The 22,778-nt window shown below is 48.3% G+C and overlaps 1 protein-coding gene across 1 annotated transcript in view; it reads right to left on the reverse strand.

The window, feature by feature from the left end:
- clcn6 (chloride channel 6) overlaps positions 1-22,135 on the reverse strand; it is a 31,950-nt gene extending 9,815 nt beyond the window's left edge. Inside the window, exons 1-16 of the mRNA XM_079520497.1 lie at positions 21,996-22,135; positions 21,121-21,180; positions 20,147-20,212; positions 19,765-19,830; positions 19,422-19,488; positions 18,852-18,958; positions 17,668-17,794; positions 17,202-17,269; positions 17,017-17,075; positions 16,532-16,664; positions 14,841-14,954; positions 14,164-14,330; positions 12,315-12,432; positions 6,530-6,659; positions 5,733-5,886; positions 2,439-2,595 (exon numbers count right to left, since the gene is read on the reverse strand). Coding sequence (XP_079376623.1) covers positions 2,439-2,595; positions 5,733-5,886; positions 6,530-6,659; positions 12,315-12,432; positions 14,164-14,330; positions 14,841-14,954; positions 16,532-16,664; positions 17,017-17,075; positions 17,202-17,269; positions 17,668-17,794; positions 18,852-18,958; positions 19,422-19,488; positions 19,765-19,830; positions 20,147-20,212; positions 21,121-21,180; positions 21,996-22,073 — 1,671 coding nt within the window. The 5' untranslated portion in view covers positions 22,074-22,135. The remainder of the gene's footprint in view (positions 1-2,438; positions 2,596-5,732; positions 5,887-6,529; positions 6,660-12,314; positions 12,433-14,163; positions 14,331-14,840; positions 14,955-16,531; positions 16,665-17,016; positions 17,076-17,201; positions 17,270-17,667; positions 17,795-18,851; positions 18,959-19,421; positions 19,489-19,764; positions 19,831-20,146; positions 20,213-21,120; positions 21,181-21,995) is intronic.
- Positions 22,136-22,778: the final 643 nt, after the last annotated feature.

Consider the following 22,778-nt stretch of genomic DNA (forward strand, 5'->3'; position numbering starts at 1 on the left):
GCCATCGCGCAAATTCCAGCTTTTCACCAGAGGAGAAAAAACATTTTTTTTCTCAAAATGAGTTAATAGCACAGGCAGACTCTTCACATACTAGAGCATGTCTGAAATAAGTGTCAGAGCTGAAATCAACATGTAAATATGAAATAAATGCTTAAACATGTAGCTAGGTGTAATGTTAGAGACCACAGAAGTGAACCTTTCAAGCCTGTTTTCTCAACTCTCTGTTTTCTGCAAGACATTACTCTATAAGCCATATCTCCAAAACTGGTGGGTCAAACTGAACAACCAATATGTCAATTTGAAGCTATGATTCCCTGCTTTCATATGACATGAAAAAAATGAAAATTCAAAAAGATCCAATGGCAGTCCCTCAGTCAAATTTGGACACATATAGCCCGATTCATAGTTCATAGGTGTTAGGCACTGGAAATAGCAGATCTACAAGGTCACAACGTGGTGTGACTCAACTCAACACACTATACTACCATTACTATACATCTGTGACTGTGAAAATAAAACCTGGTTTATAGTACACTACAGCATTGTAGGTTAGTATGTTGTAACGGTTAACCATATAGTGTACTGTGTACACATTTATTTTTTATAATTAATCAAACATCGTTATTAATATATTGTTTAGACTGGATTAACCCATTCTGACCTGAGATCAGATTCTAAAAATGTTTTCTAAATCCTGACAGTTTTCTGAAAAAGCTATGTTTCTATGTCAGTCGTTCTTCGATTTTTCAAAAATAGCAGACCTACAAGCTCGTAGCGCGCCACTCGGTGCCGCGCTATGAGCTTGTAGATCTGCTATTTTTCAATAGCTAAAGCATAACATAATGCTAACACCAAAAGGGGTTCCCGCCCAAAATGGGTTAACACAAATTACAACTAATCAAGTAATTGCTAATCAATCCATTTCAGCCACTGAAGACCTGAGGATGATCAGCTCTTTTCGCCACAGGACAACAACTACGACAGTGACACAGACACAGAGAAGGCTCCCTTGACTCAAATACACCAGAGTAAGGCCAGGTGTGGACAAGGACGGACACATGCACACCGACACCGCACAGACGAACAGTCTGGTGAGACGTAGGAGGACACTAGGCAGGAGGCAAACCACAGTCCTAGAGACCTCTCAGTGCCTGCTATCCCCCCAAGAACACACAAACCACAGTCCTAGAGACCTCTCAGTGCCTGCTATCCCCCCAAGAACACACAAACCACAGTCCTAGAGACCTCTCAGTGCCTGCTATCCCCCCAAGAACACACAAAACACAGTCCTAGAGACCTCTCAGTGCCTGCTATCCCCCCAAGAACACACAAACCACAGTCCTAGAGACCTCTCAGTGCCTGCTATCCCCCCAAGAACACACAAACCACAGTCCTAGAGACCTCTCAGTGCCTGCTATCCCCCCAAGAACACACAAACCACAGTCCTAGAGACCTCTCAGTGCCTGCTATCCCCCCAAGAACACACAAACCACAGTCCTAGAGACCTCTCAGTGCCTGCTATCCCCCCAAGAACACACAAACCACAGTCCTAGAGACCTCTCAGTGCCTGCTATCCCCCCAAGAACACACAAACCACAGTCCTAGAGACCTCTCAGTGCCTGCTATCCCCCCAAGAACACACAAACCACAGTCCTAGAGACCTCTCAGTGCCTGCTATCCCCCAAGAACACACAAACCACAGTCCTAGAGACCTCTCAGTGCCTGCTATCCCCCCAAGAACACACAAACCACAGTCCTAGAGACCTCTCAGTGCCTGCTATCCCCCCAAGAACACACAAACCACAGTCCTAGAGACCTCTCAGTGCCTGCTATCCCCCAAGAACACACAAACCACAGTCCTAGAGACCTCTCAGTGCCTGCTATCCCCCCAAGAACACACAAGGCAGAGAGAGCTTCCTGTTCGTTCTGGCAGGAGAGAAAGCACGTTTACAGAAAGGGTCTTAATTAATAGCATGCAATAGAGCGTCGCAGTCCCGCCCCCTACCAGGGCCCAGGAAATTATTCTCTGTTCATTTTTCTCATAGACATTTCAGGAAGTATTTATTTAAAGACGTTTACGCTGCGGACAAAGTCAACTCTTGTCGTGACAAATCATGACAACAAACACAATTTTTCGGGCCAAACAAAGAATTAGAAAGGAGAAAAAAACGGCAGGTTACACATTTTTTGTTGTTGTTTTTCTTCTATGTAATTATTTGTTTGGTCCAACATATTGTGTGTGTTGTCATGATTTGTCACGACTCGAGTTGGCTTCGTACGACGCTTAAAAGGTCTTTAAATAAATACTTTTTGAAATGTCTATGGGAAAAATGCATTGCGATTCATTTCCTGGGCCTGGCGTCGTCATGAAAGGGGGCGGGACTGCAACGCTCTATTGTCCATGACATATGGTGGAGGGTATTTCTGCATCAACGTACCATCAGTGTTATCATGATGGGCAGTCCATAGGTGATCTCATTGGTTGACTCAATGAGGATGACAGTCAGGCTGATGGTCATCCTGACCACGCCCCCAAGGAAGGCGGCTGCACCAATCAGAGCGAAGGTCCCAGAGTAGATGTCCAGGCCAAGTTTTCTAAAACATTTGACAGAAACAGAAACAAGGCAGGTCATTGAACAGGTCATTTAACATGAAAGGGGAAAGAAAGATGGTTAAGTTTTAAACCTTCCTTTTTTTCCTTCTTTAGCCGATTATAGTATATTCACCATGTGCTGTTGAGTTTGGCTGCTTTTATAGATATTTTATGCATTTCATATCATTATATCGTTTGCCTATTGATTTGAACTATCTAGCCCATGCTACAAGCTCACACACAATGTCACGATGCAATGTGTCAGCTTGTAGATCAGCTAGTTTTGCTATTCATCGTACAACAAAGTATACAGAGATTAACCCATTTTGGGCGGGAACCCCTTTTGGTGTTAGCATTATGTTATGCCTTAGCTATTGAAAAATAGCAGATCTACAAGCTCATAGCGCACCACCGAGTGGCGCGCTACGAGCTTGTAGGTCTGCTATTTTTGAAAAATCGAAGAACCACTGACATAGAAACATAGCTTTTTCAGAAAACTGTCAGGATGTAGAAGACATTTTTAGAATCTGATCTCAGGTCAGAATGGGATAATGAGCAGGAATGGTGACATTGTAGAACAAGTGCAAGCAGTGGTGCATTAAAGTGGCCGCCAGTTCTGCAGGATGCAACCGAGAACAGCCTGAATAGATGATGAAATGACCAAAAGGTTTTTTAAAGTGAAATATCCCTTTAAGGCCGAACCCGGGTCTCCTGCCAAAGCTCTCAAATTCTTACCTCCGAGTCAAGAGAGCATGCCAGCTCTCTCAGCGGAAATATTGAATTTTCAGGCAGTGCCACTAGAGGTCCAGACTCCAGGATCTATGTAAATGTCCCAATAGAGCACCCAAGTCCTGACGTCACTGTCAGTAGAGGGCGCCAGTCCACCAGGTTTGTGTACTTTTTATTTGCATTTGAATCCCCATAGGGGGATTTTAGATCTCTTCATATAAGAACTGCGTTTGAAAAATAAACCGATCATCCCGGACTTTTCACTCATATGGATATGAAGCATCGACTGAAGGTGGAAATGTAGAAATATACCCAAAGAGTAACACAATAAGCGCTAGAAACGAGTCAAACAACCCAGAGACTACATTTCCGGGTAGGCAGGGTGGCTGCAGCTGCCCATCGCACAACAGAAACTGACATGTTAATTAATTATTATTATTCTTTTTTTTTTAATATTTAATGTTTCGGGGTTACTACGAGTCGAGTCACTGCCGGCTGAGCTTACGTCAACGAGGAATCTCAGGAACGCAATGTGTTGACAGCTGGGCGTGATGTATTGTATATTAGCAGCGACATTGTAGTTTCAAGGCTTTTGCGGCCACATTAATTCCATTTTCTCCAGAAACTGGCTGTATCAAATATGAATGGACATCATTAACGACGCACAGCCACGCCCCTGACAGAAAGGCCGGGATGATCGGGTTATTTTTCAAACACAGTTAAAGCGACCTAAAATCCCCCTATGGGGATTTCAATGCAAATAAAAAAAATACTCAAACCTGTGGACTGGCACCCTCTACTGAAAGTGACGTCAGACTTCGGTGCTCTATAGAGCGTTGCAGTCCCGCCCCCTACCATGGACCAGGAAATGAATCCCAATGCATTTTTCCTATAGACATTTCAAAAAGTATTTATTTAAAGACGGTTACGCCGCGGACAAAGCCAACTCGAGTCGTGACAACTCATGACAACACAAACAATATTTTGGACCAAACAAATAATTACAAAGAAGAAAAACAACAAAAAAAGTGTTGTAACCTACCGTTTTTTTCTTCTTTCTAATTATTTGTTCGGTCCAAAAAATTGTGTTTGTTGTCATGATTTGTCACGACTCGAGTTGGCTTTGTCCGCGGCGTAAACGTCTTTAAATAAATACTTTCTGAAATGTCTATGAGGAAAATGAACGGAGAATCATTTCCTGGGCCCTGGTAGGGGGCGGGACTGCAACGCTCTATACAGAAGCAAGGAGACCAAATACAACCACTGTAGTTGTGTTGCATTGCATTAGCAGAATACAGCTACCGCAGTGCTTCCCAAACCCCCCCAAGAGAAACTATACATTTGCCCAGGACACAAACTAGTGAAAATAGCAGATCTACAAGCTCATGTGTCACTTCGCGACACATTGTGAGCTCATAGATCGGCTATTTTCACTATATTTGTTCTCTAATCTCTAATTCTTCATGACATAACTGGGAAAAAAAAGAATCATTGGATTTTGTTATTAATTCATGAAATCTGTAACCACACAGTATTTTGTTTCTAATAGCCATAATGTGTCTGCTAAACAAAGTAGGCCTATAGTAAATGTTTTTTTTTTCTTTTTACATTTTGCTGGTAGATTACACTGTGAGAATGCAGAGTGTTGTGTCTCTCAATTAAGCATAGCTGTGGAATGACCAGTGCTAACAATCGTTACTTGCAGCTGAGTGGCGTTCAAAAGCCTGCGCGACGGCGGCAGAGGCCGCCCGGTGGAAGTGGGTCAGAGAGAGAAAACTGTCAGGACATAGAAGACATTTTTAGAATCTGATCTCAGGCCAAAATGGGTTAAAATGTCCGTGCTGCTCCAGTGACCTCTCCTCCTTCTGCATCAAGTGTCCTTGTTCCTGTGAAGCAACCGGACCAGCCGTTTTAGGCTTGAGGCGCGTCGGTAGACTCCTTTTGTTCTCAAGTTCATTTGACTACACTTACCTCTTTGGAACAGTACGGGCACACTGTAATCTGTCCTTTGTGACATTTTCACCTTCGTCGACGGGTTACAACAGGGTTCCCCAATTCATTTTCCTCAAGGGCCATATTTTGACTAGGGAACCAGGCTGGGGGCAGAGTCTGCACGCGCAAAAAATTGGGTTTTTTATTTTTTCATTAATTAATTCAAAATTGTTCTCAAACAGTGGTCCTTGAGGGGGTGGCCAGTTTGACATGCATAGGCTACTGACCCCCATTTAATGCCATTTATATCTGGGACACCCCCCCAAAACAAAACAAAAAACTTTAAAAAAAAAATGAAATTCTTCCAGGGGCCACAAGGGGGCGCTCCGCGGGCCGCAAATGGCCCGCAGGCCGCCTATTGGGGAACCCTGGGTTACAACAAGGATACTTGTAAAAGAGAGTTGAGCATTCCTCTTACATTTTAAGGAGGTTGGCTACGAGGCGTCCGAAGGCAGCGCCACAGAGCAGCGCGGGGACAAAGAGGCCACTGGGCACCGACGTGCCGTACGTCCAGCAGGCCAGCAGGAAGTAGAGCACGAAGAATATGCTCAGAGTCACCGGGCTGAAAGTACCTACGGGACACACGGGAAAAAAGTGGGGTTGCACAAGCTTTAGGGACTCATCATGACTGCTTTGACAACATCAATATACTCATCATACTGTCCGTTTCTATAACTGCCGTTTTTAATCCAAATCTACACACTGTTTTTGGGAGTATATCAGATATGGTTTGCACAACGTGGAAGACATTCAAATGATGTAGAGCAGTGGTTCTCAAAGTATACCATTTTATACTTCAGCCATTCGAAAATAGTCTAGCTTTTAAAAGAAGCTCGAAAGATCATGGAATCATTTGGAATAATAATTTAACATTCTGGGCAGGAACCCCTTTTGGTGTTAGCATTATGTTATGCTTTAGCTATTGAAAAATCGAAGAACGACTGACATAGAAACATAGCTTTTTCAGAAAACTGTCAGGATGTAGAAGACATTTTTAGAATCTGATCTCAGGTCAAAATGGGTTAAACAACACAAATCTGGGGGTCTTTGGCACAACATCCTTTCAAATGGGGAGTCACATGCAGATCAATTTGCGTGTCCTTGACATGAAAGTGTGAAAGTGTCTTGCTCCAATGGGGAAAATAAATACAACTCTAGATATAATGACAGTCTCTCTGATCAATTGCAATCCCATGTTTCTCTGATCCCTGTCACCTTGCTGGTGGAAGAGCTGGTAAATGGCGGCCTCCTGGGGGTTGAAGAACAGCGTGGCCATGTCGTTGTACGTCTGGTTGGAGCAGAAGAACTGTCGGGTGGTGGCGTTGATCTCCTCACTGCCACGCAGCTGGAAACAGTGGCGGAAGAAGTGAAAACTATTCAAGAGACTATGACAAAAACTAAAATCAAAATTTCCTGCCAAAATCAACACTGGTATAGGTTGTGGTAGAGAAAAAGGGCTCGTGAAAAAGAGAAAAGACACTCATCTTCTCCAAAAGTTATACTTTTATTTATCCCATTTAGGCCCGACCTCAACATTTAAAAAAAAAATCTTCTAAATCCTCTTCTAAATATTTTCACGATTTTTCAAAAATAGCAGACCTACAAGCTCGTAGCGCGCGGGTGGCGGTGGACGTACCGGCGGTGTGGTGTTGTGTGGGGTGGCGGTGGACGTACCGGCGGTGTGGTGTTGTGTGGGGTGGCGGTGGACGTACCGGCGGTGTGGTGTGGTGTGGGGTGGCGGTGGACGTACCGGCGGTGTGGTGTGGTGTGGGGTGGCGGTGGACGTACCGGCGGTGTGGTGTTGTGTGGGGTGGCGGTGGACGTACCAGCGGTGTGGTGTGGTGTGGGGTGTCGGTGGACGTACCGGCGGTGTGGTGTTGTGTGGGGTGGCGGTGGACGTACCGGCGGTGTGGTGTTGTGTGGGGTGGCGGTGGACGTACCGGCGGTGTGGTGTTGTGTGGGGTGGCGGTGGACGTACCAGCGGTGTGGTGTGGTGTGGGGTGTCGGTGGACGTACCGGCGGTGTGGTGTTGTGTGGGGTGGCGGTGGACGTACCGGCGGTGTGGTGTTGTGTGGGGTGGCGGTGGACGTACCGGCGGTGTGGTGTTGTGTGGGGTGGCGGTGGACGTACCGGCGGTGTGGTGTTGTGTGGGGTGGCGGTGGACGTACCAGCGGTGTGGTGTGGTGTGGGGTGGCGGTGGACGTACCGGCGGTGTGGTGAGGTGTGGGGTGGCGGTGGACGTACCGGCGGTGTGGTGAGGTGTGGGGTGGCGGTGGACGTACCGGCGGTGTGGTGTTGTGTGGGGTGGCGGTGGACGTACTGGCGGTGTGGTGTTGTGTGGGGTGGCGGTGGACGTACCGGCGGTGTGGTGTTGTGTGGGGTGGCGGTGGACGTACCGGCGGTGTGGTGTTGTGTGGGGTGTCGGTGGACGTACCAGCGGTGTGGTGTTGTGTGGGGTGGCGGTGGACGTACCGGCGGTGTGGTGTTGTGTGGGGTGGCGGTGGACGTACCGGCGGTGTGGTGTTGTGTGGGGTGGCGGTGGACGTACCGGCGGTGTGGTGTTGTGTGGGGTGGACGTACCGGCGGTGTGGTGTGGTGTTGTGTGGGGTGGCGGTGGACGTACCGGCGGTGTGGTGAGGTGTGGGGTGGCGGTGGACGTACCGGCGGTGTGGTGTTGTGTGGGGTGGCGGTGGACGTACCGGCGGTGTGGTGAGGTGTGGGGTGGCGGTGGACGTACCGGCGGTGTGGTGAGGTGTGGGGTGGCGGTGGACGTACCGGCGGTGTGGTGTTGTGTGGGGTGTCGGTGGACGTACCGGCGGTGTGGTGTTGTGTGGGGTGGCGGTGGACGTACCGGCGGTGTGGTGTTGTGTGGGGTGGCGGTGGACGTACCGGCGGTGTGGTGTTGTGTGGGGTGGTGGTGGACGTACCGGCGGTGTGGTGTTGTGTGGGGTGGCGGTGGACGTACCGGCGGTGTGGTGTTGTGTGGGGTGGCGGTGGACGTACCGGCGGTGTGGTGTTGTGTGGGGTGGCGGTGGACGTACCAGCGGTGTGGTGTTGTGTGGGGTGGCGGTGGACGTACCGGCGGTGTGGTGTTGTGTGGGGTGTCGGTGGACGTACTGGCGGTGTGGTGTTGTGTGGGGTGGCGGTGGACGTACCGGCGGTGTGGTGTTGTGTGGGGTGGCGGTGGACGTACCGGCGGTGTGGTGTTGTGTGGGGTGGAGGTGGACGTACCGGCGGTGTGGTGTTGTGTGGGGTGGCGGTGGACGTACCGGCGGTGTGGTGTTGTGTGGGGTGGCGGTGGACGTACCGGCGGTGTGGTGTTGTGTGTGGTGGCGGTGGACGTACCGGCGGTGTGGTGTTGTGTGTGGTGGCGGTGGACGTACCGGCGGTGTGGTGTTGTGTGGGGTGGCGGTGGACGTACCGGCGGTGTGGTGAGGTGTGGGGTGGAGGTGGACGTACCGGCGGTGTGGTGTTGTGTGGGGTGGAGGTGGACGTACCGGCGGTGTGGTGTTGTGTGTGGTGGCGGTGGACGTACTGGCGGTGTGGTGTGGTGTGGGGTGGCGGTGGACGTACCGGCGGTGTGGTGTTGTGTGGGGTGGCGGTGGACGTACCGGCGGTGTGGTGTTGTGTGGGGTGGCGGTGGACGTACCGGCGGTGTGGTGTTGTGTGGGGTGGCGGTGGACGTACCGGCGGTGTGGTGAGGTGTGGGGTGGCGGTGGACGTACCGGCGGTGTGGTGTTGTGTGGGGTGGCGGTGGACGTACCAGCGGTGTGGTGTTGTGTGGGGTGGCGGTGGACGTACCGGCGGTGTGGTGTTGTGTGGGGTGGCGGTGGACGTACCGGCGGTGTGGTGTTGTGTTGTGTGGGGTGGCGGTGGACGTACCGGCGGTGTGGTGTTGTGTGGGGTGGACGTACCGGCGGTGTGGTGTTGTGTGGGGTGGAGGTGGACGTACCGGCGGTGTGGTGTTGTGTGGGGTGGCGGTGGACGTACCGGCGGTGTGGTGTTGTGTGGGGTGGAGGTGGACGTACCGGCGGTGTGGTGTTGTGTGGGGTGGAGGTGGACGTACCGGCGGTGTGGTGTTGTGTGGGGTGGCGGTGGACGTACCAGCGGTGTGGTGTTGTGTGGGGTGGCGGTGGACGTACCAGCGGTGTGGTGAGGTGTGGGGTGGCGGTGGACGTACCAGCGGTGTGGTGAGGTGTGGGGTGGCGGTGGACGTACCAGCGGTGTGGTGAGGTGTGGGGTGGCGGTGGACGTACCGGCGGTGTGGTGTTGTGTGGGCTGGCGGTGGACGTACCGGCGGTGTGGTGTTGTGTGTGGTGGCGGTGGACGTACCGGCGGTGTGGTGTTGTGTGGGGTGGCGGTGGACGTACCGGCGGTGTGGTGTTGTGTGGGGTGGCGGTGGACGTACCGGCGGTGTGGTGTTGTGTGGGGTGGAGGTGGACGTACCGGCGGTGTGGTGTTGTGTGGGGTGGAGGTGGACGTACCGGCGGTGTGGTGTGGTGTTGTGTGGGGTGGCGGTGGACGTACCGGCGGTGTGGTGTTGTGTGGGGTGGCGGTGGACGTACCGGCGGTGTGGTGTTGTGTGGGGTGTCGGTGGACGTACCGGCGGTGTGGTGTTGTGTGGGGTGGACGTACCGGCGGTGTGGTGTTGTGTGGGGTGGCGGTGGACGTACCGGCGGTGTGGTGTTGTGTGGGGTGGCGGTGGACGTACCGGCGGTGTGGTGTTGTGTGGGGTGGCGGTGGACGTACTGGCGGTGTGGTGTTGTGTGGGGTGTCGGTGGACGTACCGGCGGTGTGGTGTTGTGTGGGGTGTCGGTGGACGTACCGGCGGTGTGGTGTTGTGTGGGGTGGCGGTGGACGTACCGGCGGTGTGGTGTTGTGTGGGGTGGCGGTGGACGTACCGGCGGTGTGGTGTTGTGTGGGGTGGCGGTGGACGTACCGGCGGTGTGGTGTGGTGTTGTGTGGGGTGGCGGTGGACGTACCGGCGGTGTGGTGTTGTGTGGGGTGGCGGTGGACGTACCGGCGGTGTGGTGAGGTGTGGGGTGGCGGTGGACGTACCGGCGGTGTGGTGAGGTGTGGGGTGGCGGTGGACGTACCGGCGGTGTGGTGTTGTGTGGGGTGGCGGTGGACGTACCGGCGGTGTGGTGAGGTGTGGGGTGGCGGTGGACGTACCGGCGGTGTGGTGAGGTGTGGGGTGGCGGTGGACGTACCGGCGGTGTGGTGTTGTGTGGGGTGTCGGTGGACGTACCGGCGGTGTGGTGTTGTGTGGGGTGGACGTACCGGCGGTGTGGTGTTGTGTGGGGTGGCGGTGGACGTACCGGCGGTGTGGTGTTGTGTGGGGTGGCGGTGGACGTACCGGCGGTGTGGTGTTGTGTGGGGTGGCGGTGGACGTACTGGCGGTGTGGTGTTGTGTGGGGTGTCGGTGGACGTACCGGCGGTGTGGTGTTGTGTGGGGTGTCGGTGGACGTACCGGCGGTGTGGTGTTGTGTGGGGTGGCGGTGGACGTACCGGCGGTGTGGTGTTGTGTGGGGTGGCGGTGGACGTACCGGCGGTGTGGTGTTGTGTGGGGTGGCGGTGGACGTACCGGCGGTGTGGTGTGGTGTTGTGTGGGGTGGCGGTGGACGTACCGGCGGTGTGGTGTTGTGTGGGGTGGCGGTGGACGTACCGGCGGTGTGGTGAGGTGTGGGGTGGCGGTGGACGTACCGGCGGTGTGGTGAGGTGTGGGGTGGCGGTGGACGTACCGGCGGTGTGGTGTTGTGTGGGGTGGCGGTGGACGTACCGGCGGTGTGGTGAGGTGTGGGGTGGCGGTGGACGTACCGGCGGTGCGGTGTTGTGTGGGGTGGCGGTGGACGTACCGGCGGTGTGGTGTTGTGTGGGGTGGCGGTGGACGTACCGGCGGTGTGGTGTTGTGTGGGGTGGCGGTGGACGTACCGGCGGTGTGGTGTTGTGTGGGGTGGCGGTGGACGTACCGGCGGTGTGGTGAGGTGTGGGGTGGCGGTGGACGTACCGGCGGTGTGGTGTTGTGTGGGGTGGCGGTGGACGTACCGGCGGTGTGGTGTTGTGTGGGGTGGCGGTGGACGTACCGGCGGTGTGGTGTTGTGTGTGGTGGTGGTGGACGTACCGGCGGTGTGGTGTTGTGTGTGGTGGTGGTGGACGTACCGGCGGTGTGGTGTTGTGTGGGGTGGTGGTGGACGTACCGGCGGTGTGGTGTTGTGTGGGGTGGGGTGGCGGTGGACGTACCGGCGGTGTGGTGTTGTGTGTGGTGGCGGTGGACGTACCGGCGGTGTGGTGTTGTGTGGGGTGGCGGTGGACGTACCAGCGGTGTGGTGAGGTGTGGGGTGGCGGTGGACGTACCGGCGGTGTGGTGTTGTGTGTGGTGGTGGTGGACGTACCGGCGATGTGGTGTTGTGTGGGGTGGCGGTGGACGTACCGGCGGTGTGGTGTTGTGTGGGGTGGCGGTGGACGTACCGGCGGTGTGGTGTTGTGTGGGGTGGCGGTGGACGTACCGGCGGTGTGGTGAGGTGTGGGGTGGCGGTGGACGTACCGGCGGTGTGGTGAGGTGTGGGGTGGCGGTGGACGTACCGGCGGTGTGGTGTGGTGTGGGGTGGCGGTGGACGTACCGGCGGTGTGGTGTTGTGTGGGGTGGCGGTGGACGTACCGGCGGTGTGGTGAGGTGTGGGGTGGCGGTGGACGTACCGGCGGTGTGGTGTTGTGTGGGGTGGCGGTGGACGTACCGGCGGTGTGGTGAGGTGTGGGGTGGCGGTGGACGTACCGGCGGTGTGGTGTTGTGTGGGGTGGTGGTGGACGTACCGGCGGTGTGGTGAGGTGTGGGGTGGCGGTGGACGTACCGGCGGTGTGGTGTTGTGTGGGGTGGCGGTGGACGTACCGGCGGTGTGGTGTTGTGTGGGGTGGCGGTGGACGTACCGGCGGTGTGGTGTTGTGTGGGGTGGCGGTGGACGTACCGGCGGTGTGGTGTTGTGTGGGGTGTCGGTGGACGTACCGGCGGTGTGGTGTTGTGTGGGGTGTCGGTGGACAAGTCACGACATTCACCCAGTGTCATGGAAGACACAAATATCACCACCGTTGTCACCATGGTAACCAACAGGCTTTCCAAAACCCTGAAAAAGAAAATCATGGTACTGCATTATAGATAGAAGTCAATTAGTCAAATGACGTCCTCAACTAATTGTAGATTCTGCATGTCCAATGATGAAAAAGGATTCATTTGGCAAGATATAGGGTATTTTCCCCACATGAGAACAATGGGATTTAGTTTCCCTTAAACAGATGCATCAGATGCCTGAATAAAAGTGTTCATATTGCAAGTACAGACGGTGTGCGTGTCAATATGCACTTTTTGTGCATTTATGAGGGGCACTAGCCCCTCCTATATACAGGTTTAATGTTTGTCTTGTATAGACAAACATTAAAAACGACAATGGACAGACAATGGACAGAGTTTAATGTTTGTTTTGTCACTAACAAACATTAAATGCTATTAACAATGAACAGTTTAAGGTTTGTTTTGGCTGTCACTGCGCAAATCGGCATGTGCATGTTATGATATGATATCGCGATGATGTTGGTAAAGCGCCCCTCACTTCACACGGTGTGATTTTTTGAATACCATAAACAAATAAAAAACAAAATAAAGAAAAGGTTGATTGATATATTTCACAGTTTAGATTACAATATTTGTATCTAAAAGACACTTGACAACATATAAAAATACGAATTGCAAACGTCATCTTGATTCCAAAGCCATTTTAACAAAACAGATCTGTGTAATCTCTGAGATGCCACTGATTAACCCATTCTGGATGGGAACCAGATGTGTTTTAAGCATTGTTATACTTTAGCCATTGAAAAATAGCAGATCTACAAGCTCATAGCGCGGCACCGAGTGCCGCGCTACGAGCTTGTAGGTCTGCTATTTTGGAAAAACCCGTGAAAATGTGGCGTAAATCTTTGAATATATATTCTTTCGGAGCGAACGTTTTTAACGCAAATCTTTGCTTCTGGGGGGGTCCCTGGAACTACATATTTTCAGATAGGGGTCGGCAGCCAATTACATATGCGTCCTTGACATGAAATAGTTTGAGCACCACTGACATAAGACATTTGTAGAATCGAACTTAGGTCTAAATGGGTTAAAAGAGAATGTCTAGAACAGGGGTTCTCAACCCGTAATTATTTTGGGGGGTCCCCAAATTATTAGCAAAAAAAAAAAAAAATGGAAATGAAGAGTTTACATAGTACACATAGTACATGCATACACCTTCCATAATGATTATATCTGGTTTCAGTATTTATGGTGTATTGTCTCTATTATTATGGTTATTGAAGCAGTCAATTTATATTTGGGGTCGGGAGGGGGCGGGGAGGGGGTCCCGAGACATTGCCAAAGCATTACCGGGGGTCCCCGGCCAAAAACTGGTCTAGAAGACGACTAGATGTGATAATATCACACCACATAAAAAAAGACCTGAAACAGGATGAACACACCTTGGGACATTCAAATACTATTAAGCCTGATTTATACTTCGTTGTATGGTGGAGCTCACATATGAACTTGTAGGTTGCCTATTTTTAGGTGTACCACAAAGTGTCAGTGTACGACAAACTGTCAATATCCGATCTACAAGTTCACGGCTATTTTGGTGCGCGACATCTCCCGTGCAGCTAAGTAAAACAGCCTTACGGCCAAGCTACACCAGGCTTTTCTCGCGCGTTTACCCTAAACGCGCGTCCCGCGCATGCATTTTTAAAAATAGGACTGGACCTAAATTAAACGCACGCGCGGGAGAAAACGCGCGAGAAAAGCCTGGTGTAGCTTGGCCGTCACTTACCTGATGAACTTGGCTTTAGGGTGGATGTGCTTCATGCGGTACTTGGAGAGTCTCCTGTTGATGCAGTTGAAGAACGCTCCCAGCAGGCCTCCCACTACGCCCATCAACACAAAGAAAGCAAGATCCACTACCGTCCACAGGTGGCAGTTCTTATCCCCGTCTTTACACTATAGGGATGGACAATGGAATTAGCAAATGAACCTAACAAGAGTCAAAAATAAATTGGGATGATCTTATCTTTTAACAGACTTTCTGTGACTTGTGACATGACTTATGACAAACATATATTGTATAATGCTGTAATTTGTATTATGCTGCTATTTGGATAAGAGTGGCTGCTAAATGCCTAAATTAAAAATTGCGTACATGACCAAAGCTGAGAATAGACAATGACAGTATGGTCCAAAGTAAGCTACTAGACTAGTGTGGCACATCTGCACACAAGTACATATTGTTTTGCACACACACACACACACACACACACACACACACACACACACACACACACACACACACACACACACACACACACACACACACACACACACACACACACACACACACACACACACACACACACACACACACACACACACACACACACACACACACACACACACACACACACACACACACACACACACACACACACACACACACACACACTAAAAACTTACCTTAAACTCTCCGAAGTTGAGCAGGCCAGGCTGTTGGAAGGAGCCCCACTTGTTGTAGTAGATGCCGGAGCGGAAGAAGTTGAGGGTGAATGTGGCAGACATTGAACAGAAGAGCTGGGGAAGAGAAACACCAGCAATTAACCCATTTTGACCTGGGAACGATTCTACAAAATTACAGTTTTCTGAAAAACCCATGTTTCTATATGTCAGTGGTGCTCAATATTTCATCTCAAGGACCCCCAGAATTATCTGTATTTGGCCGCCGACCCCCATCTGAAAATATGTTGTTGCAGGGACCACCCAGAAGCAAAGATTTGAGTTAAAAACTCGCTCTGTAACAATATATATGCAAAGATTTCAGGCACATTTTCACGGTTTTTCAAAAATAGCAGACCTACAAGTTTGTAGGTGTAGATCTGCTATTTTTCAATAGCTATATTATAACATAATGCTAACACCAAAAGGGGTTCCCGCCCTAGAGAAAAACAGAACAGCACTTGCATGAGTTTCCATGCAGTGTCCTGCATGCTGAGATACAGCACAACATAAAAAGGCCAACACACAACTTTTATGTTTTGATGTGATGTCAGTGCACTATACAATACAAGTGTGCAAAAGATGCACATTATGTTTATGTAATTTATTTTAATTGAAATACATTGAATTATGTTAGTATTATGAACTGAATAAACTGTACATAATACATAGGAAACCGTAATCAAGACCTAGAGAGTATCAATTAATGTCTTTTGATAACAGGGACCTGTTCAAATGAATCAATAGAGCAACTGCATGGCCTGTTTCTCAACTAAATTGGAATCAGAAACTGTTATCAGGAAACAACACATTTGTTACAGTCGTACACTAGTTACAAATGGATAAACTAACACAGATTTGACAGTGCTACATGCTACAGTACGTGGCAGTGGTGGCCGAACGGATAGCGGAGCGGTCTTGATACCGGAAGGTCGCCAGTTCGAATCAGCAGTCCGACACGTTAAAATTACCACCGCTGAAGTGCCCTTGAACAAGGCATTGAACCACTACGATGAAATGTTCTATGAGCAGGGCCTGGCTGGAAACAAGTTCTTGAGCTTAGCCCAGATACCCTGGGTAAATATAGTAATAATTTCATTTCATTTCATTTCACAGAATGATAGCCAATTACACCTAGTATAGTACTAGTAGTACTAATAGTATTAGTTTAACCCATTTAGACCCGAGGACGATTCTACAAATGAAAAACCCTGTTTCTATGTCAGTGATGGTCAACCTTTTTCACGTCAAGGACCCCCAGAATTATCTGTATGTGGCCGTGGACCCCCATGTGAAAATATGTAGTTCCAGTCTCCCCCAGAAGCAAAGATTTGAGTTGAAAACGTTTGCTCTGAAAGAATATCTATTCAAAGATTTGCACCACATTTTCACGACTTTTCAAAAATAGCAGACCTACAAGCTTGTAGCGCGCCACTCGGTGGCGCTCTATGAGCTTGTAGATCTGCTATTTTCCAATAGCTAAAGTATAACATAATGCTTTAAAACACCAAAAGGGGTTCCCGCCCCCAGAATGGGTTTTAAGGGGTGACACACATACCACTTTCCAGGTGAGGGCCTGGTTCCAGAAAGAGGATCCCTCCTCCAGACTGAACAGAGTGCCTCCTATGGGAGGTTTTAAGGGGTGACACACATACCACTTTCCAGGTGAGGGCCTGGTTCCAGAAAGAGGATCCCTCCTCCAGACTGAACAGAGTGCCTCCTATGGGAGCCCCGAAGGCAGCCGCCACCCCGGCAGCAGCCCCGGCTGACACAAAGTCCCGCTTGTCCCTGGAGAAAAGATGAAATGTTACAATGAGGGGCATTCGGTACAGGAAAATGCATTTTCTTTAGTGTGTAATGTGTGTATGTGTGTGTGTGAGAGTGAGTGAGTGAGTGAGTGAGTGAGTGAGTGAGTGAGTGAGTGAGTGAGTGTCTGTGTGTGTGTGAGTGAGTGAGTGAGTGAGTGTGTGTGTGTGTGTGTGTGTGTGTGAGTGTGTGTGTGTGTGTGTGTGGTGAGAGAGTGAGAGAGTGAGTGAGTGAGTGAGTGAGTGAGTGAGTGAGTGACTGAGTGAGTGAGTGAGTGAGTGTGTGTGTGGTGAGAGAGTGAGTGAGTGAGTGAGTGAGTGAGAGAGGCAGTCACCTGTCACTGCGGAAGTAGGGAAAGTCAAATTTGATCTTTTTAAAAGTGATGCTCTGAAACTGAGCGAGAGAAATAACATGTGGTCAGTGGGTGCACTTTACACATTATCTGACCATAATGAGTCTGAGGCTCATTTCAGAGGGTACTATACTGTCCGTGACTATGTGGTGTCCAGTAGTGTGTACCTGGGGGAGGCCAGCTCCCACAATGGCCCCACCGTGGATCAATGGGCCCTCCTTCCCGACAAACATACCTGGAAAATCACATTGAGTCACTGAGAATCACTGTAAGTACAAGTAATGACCGGGTGGCAGGTGCACAATTTAAGATGGGTCACACCATCTGTGTCATTGTCAATGTCACATGAACAGTGTCCTGGCAACAGCGGACTTGCTCCCCTACTCAAAACCGCCTGGTTTATTAGCATTCTCTTGTTATGTGGTTTTATGATGTTTTTTTCCTTTTTGTATGTAGTCATGATGACCCAATGTACCAGATAATGCAGTGGTTCCTTATCCAAAATGTTCTTAGACTGTAAGCCTACTCACTGAAACCACTGTTTGAGAACATAGTATTTATGTCAGAAAACATGGAGTAGCATTTTCAAATCACAGCAAGGGATGACAAGACAATGAGTGGTGGATCACATGCCTCCAGACACAGCGAACAGGACCCCGATGGTCTTGCAGAGGAAGGTACGTAGCCGTACGATGCCAGGAATCTTCACTCCGTTCAGGTAGCTTTTGATCTCTGGGATTCCAGAGCCTGCAGCGACTGGCTGAAAGATAAAAAGCATGTACAGGAACACCAGAAACCTGAATAAACATTCTGTGGGAGAATTCTCACATGATCTAGTATAGCAGATTGACAAGGCAGCTTGGACAGTCAATAATTTATCTATTGAAAAATAGCAGATCTACAAGCTCATAGCGCGCCACCGAGTGGCGAGCTACGAGCTTGTACGTCTGCTATTTTTGAAAAATCGTGAATATGTGGCACAAATCTTTGAATATATATTGTTTCAGAGCGAACGTTTTTACTCAAATCGTTGCTTCCGGGAGCATCCCTGGAACAACATATTTTCAGATGGGGGTCGGCGGCCAAATACATAATTCTGGGGGTCCTTGACATGAAATACTGAGAACCACTGATATAGAAACATTTTTCAGAAAACTGTCATGATTTAGAAGACATTTTTTAAATTTCGACGTCAGGCCTACTGTAAATGGGTTAAGGACAGAACTGTGGTGAATAATCAATGTGGTACCAGAAGCAAATTCCATCAGCCTTTGCTGTGGACTGGAATGATGAATATATCTGAACCTATTTCGTATTGAGTCTAGCCAAACTGGTTCTATCCAAGATACGTTGCAGAGTCTGTTGTAATGGCCTAAAGAACACATGGATAGATCGCCAAAAAAAACCCTGGAGTTAAAAAAGTCTGCCGTTCATGCCCAACTGACTCTTTAAAGTTTAAAGGACGACTTTGCCACTTTTCAACCTTGTCTGTGCGTTTTTAGTAAGTGCATTCATGCCAATATGCGCCTATTTACTTTGGCTCACTGGAGTGGATTTTCTAAATGACTTAAAACCTTTTAATACATGTTTGAAGGACCATGATAAGACTTTTAATGTTTTGTAAAACCGGTATGTCACCAGTGTCCACTTATAAAGTGAAAATTCATCAGTCTAAGAAATTGTATAAGATGTAGGAACGGACTATGGGAGGATTTTGTAACATCTCTACAATCTTTTAAGAAATATTGGCGCCACTTATATTATAAAATTAACTTATTAGTGTGTAAGCTTCACGTTTTATAACGAGGCGGCCTTACCTCAATGAGGACGAGCACACTGGCTATGAAGACGAACAACATGTTGAAGGCCAGCAGCTCCAGGAGAGACAGAGCAAGGCAGCCCTTCTCACTACATTCCTGAACAGCTACAACATTCTGGATAAGGTAGAACAACTCCCAACACAGCCTTGTAATATAGAGTGGCAATAAGTGTTTACATGCATGTTTTCAATGTTTGCTCATTTCCTGACTGAGGTCATATCCACAATACAATATACTTTGTGTCTTCATGTTCCAACCACAAATACTTCTGTATTACTAAATGTAAAACTGAATTTCGTTGTTTCATGCAAGCAATGACAATAAAGACAATAAAGATCTATCTATAAGTTCTTAATATTACCATGTAAAGTAAGCTGATGGAAACAGCTGATCCACAGCACATCCAAAATAAATCATTTTGAAATTCCTAAGTGCTTATTCAGGTTACTATAAACCGATTTTATGTTTTTACATGAGCAAATTCAAAAGCTGACTACATGTGTATTATTGTACACAACAATGTGATTATTGATGTGAGTGCATCTCTAAAGCAGTAAGAAAGGATACAGTTCCCAACCAATGTGAATTTGACATGGGTGAAGAGATGTACGAAGAAGTCCACAAACAACCCCACCTGAACAAATACATATAAATGTTCCTGTATCTTTGCACTGGGAAATGTTTGATTGTATGATAATGCCTGACATGTCGTGTTGCCCACTGAAAATAATAGGCTCACAATGTGTCATGCTGCATGCATTGCATACACACTGAGAGCTTGTAGATCTGCTATTTTCAGTACATAACAGACATCAGTCATAAGGAGGCACTGGACCAAGTTTGTTAGCACCAGAGAGGCCAGACTTTATTTTGCAAAACAATTTCAGAAGGCATGAACAACACTACGTACCAGACCGACGGTGACTCCAATAGCAAACACCAGGATCCACCGTATGGCTTCATACTTTTGGGCTTTCTATTGGCAGCCAATAAAAAGGGAAATCATTGATTTAAAAAATGAAAATATACAAGTTTATCTATCTAGAAATAAATAATTCACATAGTCATCCTATAAACGTTGAATAGAAGAGCGGTTCTTGAGAATGCTGCAAGCAGTGATAACGCAGTTCTTGGCCCTGCAAGCCCTGAACGGGCATGCCACCCCACCGACACGCACGATGCAACCAGAATCTCCCCATTCCGAATTAGCACACCCCAAACGGCCACTGCACTAGCTCAAAACAATGACAGATGATGCTGTAAATGTATAGTGACTGAATGGAACTACATACCTTATTGTTCATTCCCTCCAGGACCTCCGTAAACGGTTCATTGATGCAGCGGTCATAGTCAAGACTCTGTCAACAGAAGAAATGAAAAGGTTGTGTACAAATAAAAACTTGACAAAGATTTCCAGTGCCAACTTGCTGATTGGCCCATATGTATCCTGGTGCAATGACAACTGTATTTCCAAACCTTTTAACAATTACTTTCAAACAAATTCTCAAATACACAAACACAACACTAGTAGACAGGCTACTCATCTCCATACTCCCCTTTATCCAGTCATAGTCAGTTTTCCATCAAATACAGAGGTACCTACACTATACGACAAATACGCTACTGGTCCGCAACTGTCTTCACTCAACTTATTTAAGAACACATTGAAGTATCTTCTGATTAATCCGATCACTTAAATTATTCTGATTCTAATTATTACCTTTTACCTGTTTTGTATTATTATTTATATAGAAACATACTGACAATCAATTTACGTCATGCTGTAAATTACTAAGAACTGTGTTTTGTTCTAGACTTCTTCTGTATGCAATCATGTTTTCTGTTAATAATATGTATATTTAATTGCACTCAAATCATGTTTTTAATGTCTGGTTACTGTACACAGGTTGAGGCCTCGTATAAGCCCTTTGGGCTTCTTGCCTCCTCCTAGCACTTTCCTTTATTATTATTTTTCTACGTATTTCCCATTTTTTTTATTGTTTTATACTGTGCTAAATAAAATAATAAAAAATAAAAAAACATGGTTCTCCATCTGCAATTATCTCATCCGTTCCCATGAGCATAATTTAGCCCCCTGGGTTTGAACCGAGGTCTCCCACATATTGTACATAAACCAAAACTCTGCCTCTTCATCCCAATCACCCTTTAGGGGGTTTGTGCAAAGTAGTTATTATGCTTATGGTCTTCAGGCAGGGCTACTCTTACATTATGTAAACATCCAGCACCTTCCGGCAGTGTCTCTCACCTCATAATCCTTCCTTGGCAGAATCTCCTCCTCTTCATCTTGGGTTTCTGCCAGTATTGCCTGCAAGAAGAGAATTTATGCTTTGCCTTTGACAGATACAAGAAATACAAGAAGTACAGGAATACAGCTTACAGGAAACCAGAAGTCAAACAAGGAAGCAATGTGCATTGTCAATTTAATGCTGAGCCAATTTATTTTTTTACTGATGGAGTTTTGACCCACAGCAAAGCCACCCCCACAAAGCCCCTACAGCCCCCAAGAGACCAGACCATCTGCCATCAGCATCCTTATTTTCCCAGACTTGTCATAGGTGGTGGTGATGCACTAGAACAGTGTGAGTGAGGCTTTCAGATAAGAGGGTAGCCCCATAATGTGCCCTCTCTCTACGCTCATTCTGTAGCTCCGAGGGAGAGGGCACATTATGGGGCTAATAAGAGGGGTGCAAAACGGTTTTAAATGTTGAAATGTAAGGCAGGGAAATAATGTTATTAATGGGCTCTGGGTACTGATCTGTCCATATCTGTGACCTGAATGAGCAATGCATGCAGACTTTGTCAGGTCAAGCAGCCAGCTGCACACACAAGAGCAGTTTAGCAACGACAACCCCACCAAACCATGCACACCAAACAGAGTGGAGAGCTCATCAGAATCACGTCTGCACCATTCCACCCATCATTCAAATTGACACTACAGTTTTAAGCACAGTGACATTACAGAGAGAGAGAGAGAGAGAGAGACAACATACACAACAACAGGGGCACCCAGCCTGAGAGCAGAGACAAGCTCACAACTTAAATGCTTTCCCCAAGATTTTCAAGCGTATGTTCATTCGTGTCTTCGGCATCTCTCAGTGCATCTCTCGCTGCTTTTCTTACCAGTTCTTCGGGCGTGCGGGTCTCTCCCTCATTGCAGCAGCAGCGCTGACAACAAAAAGTGTTTCCACAACACGCCATCTTCACTGTGGCCTCAGCATCACCTCTCCTCTTCCCACAACCATGTCACGTGACCAGACACAGACGACGGACAGCTTCAAGCGCGTCAAACCTGCGTTCCAATCCGTTTAATATTTAATTTGACTTATTTCAGTTATTGAGAAACACGCTGGTTTTTGAGGACTGTGTAAAATGACAGGTCTAGCTGCTGGGCATACTTGACACCCCGTGATTTCACATTATGAATCTGATGAAAAAATAAATAAAAATGGTGTCATTCTTTAGTGCTGCATTTGTGCTGAATTGTGCCGTACATTTCATAATTTGTGCTGGTATCATTTTTCAGATAATTTAAGTTATAGGTCGTGAGCTTTGCGGGGTGCGTTCGGAAATGCGCACCGGGAGCGCAATTATTAGTTTGCATTGCACAGTGCGCCCCTATAGTCTCGATGTTCTCTAATTTGTGCCGTTGAAATCATCATTGTGCTGCTTATATATATATATATATATATATATATATATATATATATATATATATTATATATATATATATATATATCAATGAATATCAATATGTATATGCTTATGAGCATTGCAGACCATTGCACCCCCACTCAATTGTGCTGCTTTTATTGTTTTTAGATCATGAATATTTATTATTAGCTCCTTTTCAAGGATGAAGGATCTATGTAATAAGTGACCCATTCTCCGCCCACCATGCACGGG

This window comes from Electrona antarctica (assembly GCF_951216825.1).
Source record: "Electrona antarctica genome assembly, chromosome: 2".
NCBI lineage: Eukaryota > Metazoa > Chordata > Actinopteri > Myctophiformes > Myctophidae > Electrona > Electrona antarctica.